The 7,500-nt window shown below is 39.2% G+C and overlaps 1 protein-coding gene across 3 annotated transcripts in view; it reads left to right on the forward strand.

The window, feature by feature from the left end:
* The window catches only part of LOC113061387 (CUGBP Elav-like family member 4), a 63,442-nt gene that overhangs the window by 28,081 nt on the left and 27,861 nt on the right, over positions 1 to 7,500 (forward strand). For all 3 annotated transcript variants that reach the window (XM_026230441.1, XM_026230443.1, XM_026230442.1), the window contains exon 3: positions 7,351 to 7,399. In XM_026230441.1, coding sequence (XP_026086226.1) covers positions 7,351 to 7,399 — 49 coding nt within the window. The remainder of the gene's footprint in view (positions 1 to 7,350; positions 7,400 to 7,500) is intronic.

A 7,500-nucleotide genomic window follows, 5' to 3' on the forward strand; every position in this document is an offset into this window, starting at 1 on the left:
TTTGTGTTGCATATTTTCTCTTCTTGCTTGTCTCTTCTCATTTCTTCTCATGAAGGAATGTCCTTTGTATTTACTCATCTCATATCTTCACATAGCTCTTCTTGTCTATTATCATATCTTCTTTTTTCTTTTCTTCTCATATCTGCTTTTCTCAAATCTTTTCATCTCACATCTTGTATGTTCTCTTCTTGTACACTTTCTTCCCATATCTTCTCATCTTTTCTTATATCATCTTTCATATACAGTATGCTCATCTCATATTGTTTTATATAACTCTTTTTCTTGCATCTTCACATAGCCTCTTCTGGAATCTTCTCAACTTTTGTAAATTTTCTTCAATTCGAATCTGATCTTGTATAGTCTTTCCTCATCTCGACTGCACTGTACAAGTGATGAAATAAAATGCAGCATTTCTGATGACAGGAGAAGTAAGGAGATGACAGGAGTAATAAAGAGACACACAAGCATTTGTAATAGAAAGACAGGAGAGTGCGTGGGGTGAGACAGGAGTGCCGGAGAAGTAATAGAAAGACAGACGAGTGTGTAATCGAGAGACAGAAGAGTGTGTGGGGTGAGAAAGGAGTGCTGGTGGAGTAATAGAAAGACAGGAGAGTGCGTGGGGTGAGACAGGAGTGCCACGGTGAAGTAATAGAAAGACAGACGAGTGTGTGGGGGTGAAAAAGGAGTGCCGGTGAAGTAATAGAAAGACAGACGAGTGTGTAATAGAGAGACAGAAGAGTGTGTGGGGTGAGACAGGAGTGCTGGTGGAGTAGTAGAAAGACAGGAGAGTGCGTGGGGTGAGACAGGAGTGCCACGGTGAAGTAATAGAAAGAAAGATGAGTGTGTGGGGCTGAAAAAGGAGTGCCGGTGAAGTAATAGAAAGACAGACGAGTGTGTAATAGAGAGACAGAAGAGTGTGTGGGGTGAGAAAGGAGTACTGGTGGAGTAATAGAAAGACAGGAGAGTGCGTGGGGTGAGACAGGAGTGACACAGTAAAGTAAGAGAAAGACAGACGAGTGTGTTGAGGTGAGACAGGAGTGATAGTGAAGTAATAGAAAGACAGACAAGTGTGTGGGGTGAGACAGGAGTGATAGTGGAGTAACAGAGAGACAGAAGAGTGTGTGGGGGTCAGACAGGAGTGCCGCTGAAGTAATAGAAAGAAAGACGAGTGTGCAGGGGTGAAAAAAGAGTGCCAGTGAAGTAATAGAGAGACAGAAGAGTGTGTGGGGGTGAGAAAGGAGTGCTGGTGGAGTAATAGAAAGACAGACGAGTGTGTGGGGTGAGACAGGAGTGATAGTGGAGTAATAGAGAGACAGATGAGTGTGTGGGGGTGAAAAAGGAGTGCCGGTGAAGTAATAGAAAGAAAGACGAGTGTGTGGGGGTGAGAAAGGAGTGCTGGTGGAGTAATAGAAAGACAGGAGAGTGCTTGGGGTGAGACAGGAGTGCCACGGTAAAGTAAGAGAAAGAAAGATGAGTGTGTGGGGGTGAAAAAGGAGTGCCGGTGAAGTAATAGAGAGACAGAAGAGTGTGTGGGGGTGAGAAAGGAGTACTGCTGGAGTAATAGAAAGACAGACGAGTGTGTTGAGGTGAGACAGGAGTGATAGTGGAGTAACAGAGAGACAGATGAGTGTGTGGGGGTGAAAAAGGAGTGCCGGTGAAGTAATAGAGAGACAGACGAGTGTGTAATAGAGAGACAGAAGAGTGTGTGGGGGTGAGAAAGGAGTACTGGTGGAGTAATAGAAAGACAGACGAGTGTGTTGAGGTGAGACAGGAGTGATAGTGAAGTAATAGAAAGACAGACGAGTGTGTGGGGTGAGACAGGAGTGATAGTGGAGTAACAGAGAGACAGATGAGTGTGTGGGGGTCAGACAGGAGTGCCGGTGAAGTAATAGAAAGAAAGACGAGTGTGTGGGGGTGAAAAAGGACTGCTGGTGGAGTAATAGAAAGACAGACGAGTGTGTGGGGTGAGACAGGAGTGATAGTGGAGTAACAGAGAGACAGATGCGTGTGTGGGGGTCAGACAGGAGTGCCGGTGAAGTAATAGAAAGAAAGACGAGTGTGTGGGGGTGAAAAAGGACTGCTGGTGGAGTAATAGAAAGACAGGAGAGTGCGTGGGGGTGAGACAGGAGTGCCACGGTGAAGTAATAGAAAGACAGACGAGTGTGTAATAGAGAGACAGAAGAGTACGTGGGGTGAGACAGGAGTGCTGATGAAGTGAGAGAAAGAAAGACGAGTGTGTGGGGGTAAAAAAGGAGTACCGGTGAAGTAATAGAGAGACAGACGAGTGTGTAATAGAGAGACAGAAGAGTGTGTGGGGGTGAGAAAGGAGTGCCATGGTGAAGTAATAGAGCTGGGAGAGTAATGGAGAGACAGACGAGTGTGACAGACATGAGTGCTGGGGGAGTAATAGAGAGACAGAAAAGCATGTAATAGAGGGACAGACTAGTGTGTGGAGGTAAGACAGGAGTGCCGGTGAAGTAATGGAGAGACAGACGAGCGTATGGAGGTGCGAAAGGAGCCACAGTGGAGTAATAGAGAGAACAGACGAGTGTGTGGGGGTGAGACAGGACTCAGGAGTGCTGGTGGAGTAATAGAGAGACAGATGAGCATGTGGAGGTTAGACAGGAGCGCTTGCCTATTTGTCAGCATTGATCAAGCCATTAGGAGTGTGTGCAGGGAGCCATATTGGTTTTTGGGGCCAAAGGGCACGAATGAGACAGAGATGAAGCACTTGAATGTACTGAACTCTACTGGGACTCTAATGAATCTGACACACACTGTGTTTCTCTATCTGAGAGAAGCTGCTCGAGTGAACAGCTTCTACAGCACTCATGAGTTCAGACGTTTCATCAGCCAGAGCAAACACGCCCCAAGTCAGCATCTGCGGTCGTGTGTGTGTGTGTGTGTGTGTGTGTGTGCTGATGCTGGAATACAGCAAGACATCGGACACTGTTCAAACACACCTGGATCTTTACTGAGCTGTAGTCTCCTTAGAATAAGTCTGACAGACGATCCAGAGGAGTCTTCCCTAGGGAAAAACAAACAAATGCATTAAAAAAAAGTAAATAATGCTTTCATTTTCTTTCTTTTCTCTTAATATTTTAAAATACAGATTGTTTTAGTTTAAGGTTTGTGCTAATATGTAGTAATTAAAGTCACTTAACATAAAACAATATGGCCTTTTATTTAACTACAGTAAACAATTGTGTTTGTGTTGTGTCATGTTGTTTTCTTCTCCTTTCTTGTATCTTTTCCTCGTCTTTTATCTTCTCAAATCTTGTATCCTATCATCCTGTCTTCCCATCTATTCTTCTCTCACATCTTTTGCTCTCTTATCTTCTCTTATGATCTCTTCTTGTGTCTCTTGGATCTCTAAACATATTACTTATATAGGGCTGGTGTTTATTTATTAAACATGGTATTTGTGAGAATTTGATAAATCTTTGAGTTCATATCAGTTTTATTTCAGTATCATTGAGACACTACTATTGTTTAATATTTTGAATTGGATCATTTTAATTAATATTAGTGAAATTTTTAGTAATAAGTGTTTTTCTAATTTGTATACATGTTATTTTTTATTTCAGTTTTAGTTATACATCAAGTGAAAATTAGAAATTTGTCTTGGCAACTGGAATAAATAAGTTTTTTTTTTTTTTAAATATGTTTTATCATATTTCAGTTAAAGCAACAAAAATGTAGTTTTATGGTTTTAGTGATAGTGAATGATAATAACCCTGGTTCATATTGAGACGTTACCATTTCTTTTGATTTACTTTTATTGGAGAGGATAGAGGCAAGACACTTAAAAACACTCAAGATATTAAGGTGTTTTTAGTTATTTTGGTCTGTATTTGTCTGTATTTTACAGGTGTGGTCCATGTAGATATGTTTGCTATTGTGGTCCGTATGCAGGTGTGTGTGTGTGTGTGTGTGTGTGTGTGTGTGTGTGTGGGATGTGTATCTGGCTCTCAGTGATGGCACATAACTTTTTGTCAAACTGAGTAAAAGAGGACATTAAAGTGGGACGGAGGTGGGGGTTGTTTGGGGGTTGTGGTGAATAATTGGAGTTTTTCCTTTAACCTCATTGGATTCACCAAGGAAATAATGGTGGAAATGGTGCAAGAGCAGGCAGGTGCGTGCCAATTCGCTGGATTGCATCCCGCAGACCAATGGGATGCTGACCTGATCTGCCCGGCGGCTTAGCAACTCCTGGTGCACCCTGGGATGCCTAATGACAACCAATCACACAAGTTTGGAGATCAGAGACGGAGCAAATCAGAGAACAGAGAGAACACTCACGGGTCTCAGACAAAACTCCAACTCTAGGCAAGGCAAGGCAAGTTTCTTTATATGGCACATTTCGTACACAATGGTAATTCAAAGTGCTTTACATAAAAGAAAGTAAAATAATCATGAAGACAAATAGTAACAAAAATAAAACTAGCAATTTTAAAACTTTTATAATGATTAAAACATTTAAAAACAGTTAGAAAATTATTTGAATAAAATATAGTGCAATCTGTTCGGACATTGCACAGTGCTCATTCAATAAATGCACAGCTAAACAGATGCGTTTTGAGTCTAGATTTAAATGTGACTAGTGTTTTAGCACATCTGATCTCTTCTGGAAGCTGATTCCAGCTGCGGGCAGCATAGTAACTAAAGGCAGACTTCCCCTTGTTTTGTGTGAACCCTTGGTATTTCTAACTGACTCGATCCTAGTGATCTGAGTGCTCTGTTAGGTTTATATTCAGTGAACATATCCGCAATATATTTCGGTCCTAGGTCATTTAGTGACTTATATACGAGTAAAAGTACACTGTAAAAAATAAGTGTAATTTTAACTGTAAAATTTTGTAAAAACGCTACGGAAAAAAACTGATAATAGGTTAACAGTAAGTTCCCGTACTATATACAGGGAAAAACTGTAAAAGATCTAACAAAGCATTTAATGTAAATTTACAGTAAAATTCTGTTAATTATACAGCTTTTAGAAGTAAAAAAAGAACAAATCAATGTATAATTTACAGTCTAAAACTGTAAACTGATATTCCCAGAATTCCCTGCGTGACACTCCACGTTTGAAAGTATTTTGTTTAAATAATCATGTTTTTAAATAGTTCTTGTTATCAGTTATGTACATTTGAGCTTTATGTTACATCTTCTGTTGCTTAATGAAAGTTTTTTGCATTATTTAAGTATCACGTGTGTTACCATGATGGTGTTTTGTGTTTCCAGAAATGTGCACCTTCTATATGTTAATATATACTTCTGCTTGTGGTGAAGCTACTTGTGATGAGCTTTGATACTTCATGTGGCTTTCTCTTATACAGTACCATCTTTATTATTATGGTGGTTGTCAGTATTTTCAAGGTACAAAACAGATTTAATTTTGTGTGTTGTTGAATTTACTGGTTTATATTCACATTTTCTTGTTTGTAAATTACAGCTTTATATTGTAAAATTAACAGTTTTTGATGTAAATGTGTTTACAGTTTTCTGTATTTTTACAAAATTATTCTGGCAACCACAGCTGCCAAAAAGTTTTTGTAAAAACAACAAGAAATTTTTACAGTGTACTTTAAAATCAATTCTAAATGTAACTGGAAGCCTGTAACTGGAAGCCAGTGTAAGGACCTGAGGACTGGTGTGATATGCTCAGATTTTCTGGTTCTAGTCAGAATCCTGGCAGCAGCGTTCTGGATGAGCTGCAGCTGTCTAATGGTCTTTTTGGGAAAGCCAGTGAGGAGCCCATTACAATAGTCCACCCTGCTGGTGATAAAGGCATGAAGAAGTTTCTCCAAGTCTTGACTGGAAACAAAACATCTAATTCTTGCAATGTTTTTTAAATGATAATATGCTGATTTAGTTACTGCTTTGACATGATTACTGAAACTAAGGTCTGTCTCCAGAATCACACCAAGATTCTTGACTTGATTTTTGGTTGTTTGACCCCTAGAGTCAAGGTATGCATTCACCTTGAGCACTTCATCTTTGTTTCCAAATGCAATGACTTCAGTTTTTTCCTTATTTAACTGAAGAAAGTTCTGGCACATCCAACTATTAATTTCTTCAGTGCATTGACAGAGGGAGTCAATGGGGCTGTAGTCATTTGGAGATAAGGCTAGGTAAATCTGGGTATCATCAGCATAGCTGTGATAGGCAATTTGGTTCTTTCTCATTATTTGACTTAGTGGAAGCATATACAGGCTAAACAAGAGCGGTGCAAGAATTGAGCCTTGTGGGACTCCGCATGTCATGGACGTCCACTTAGACTTATGCTCTCCTATACTCACATAATAGCCTCTCCCTTCTAAGTATGATCTGAACCATTTGAGTACCATCCCAGAAAGCCCGACCCAGTTTTCCTCGACAGTGTCAAACGCAGCACTCTAACATTGTTTATCTCTTGTGTCCCAGTACAAATATCTAAACTTACATACATGTACTTGAAGTGTATACGAGATTAAGGCTTGTTCTGTTTTGGTTTTTCCATTCATAAATCTGACAACATTTTCTAGAGGTCAGGCACAATATTTCTGACTTTCGAAGGCAGACTTTTTAATGTGAGCACAGTTTGAGACATTGTTGAGATCTCTTGAGACGTGTGTGGTCTATTCTAATCTGAGAAGCGAATAGGCAACGGATACGAGGAAAAGTTATAGATAGACAAATAAAAATATTGCAATTTATCAAATTGGCTATTTTATTATATTTTATTATTTTGTTTACATGTATCACTATATTAATATTATTTAAAAACATTTTTTATTAATCATTATTTTTAGTTTTTAAGCATCTGTATGTTTGATCTATTGTTTTTATGGAACATAATATTTTGTAATAATCCAAAGGCAAGGATCAATGTTGAATTTCTCTTCTAAATTCTTTTTATTTTTGAATTTTTTAGTTTTGCAAACATTGATATCACAACATTGTTTCAACATTTTGCTTCATGTTAAGATCTTGTTAAAATTGTAACGTTATTTTAAACGTGTTTTATTGACCGTTTTACAACCGTTCACCATTAAACATTATTTCAGTGTTTTCAGATGGGTAATTTATAACACATTTTATATATCTTTATATGTCTTTTGAGAGCCTTGCTTTTAATCATAAAGGATCGCTATATCATCACGTGTTTAGGTGTTTTTTAAACAATACAGAACACAAATGTATCATCAAAATTATTATTTTTTTTTTTCGATCACACAGGGATTTAGTGATGTGCATTGAGCTCTTGTGACTCTGAAGGCGACAACATGCTCTTCACACACACACACACACACACTCTCTCGCTCTCACACACACACATTGTTTTAACATCTCTCTCCCTTTCTCTTTCAGATGAACCGGCCCATCCAGGTGAAACCGGCCGACAGTGAAGGACGAGGAGGTAATTAACCTTCTTTCTCTCTCTCTCTCTCTCTCTCTCTCTCACACACACACACACGCGGGGCGAGTGACTGGTGTGTCGGAGTGGCCGTTAATTTAGGT

The sequence above is a fragment of the Carassius auratus genome, chromosome 43 (assembly GCF_003368295.1).
Source record: "Carassius auratus strain Wakin chromosome 43, ASM336829v1, whole genome shotgun sequence".
NCBI classification, from domain to species: domain Eukaryota; kingdom Metazoa; phylum Chordata; class Actinopteri; order Cypriniformes; family Cyprinidae; genus Carassius; species Carassius auratus.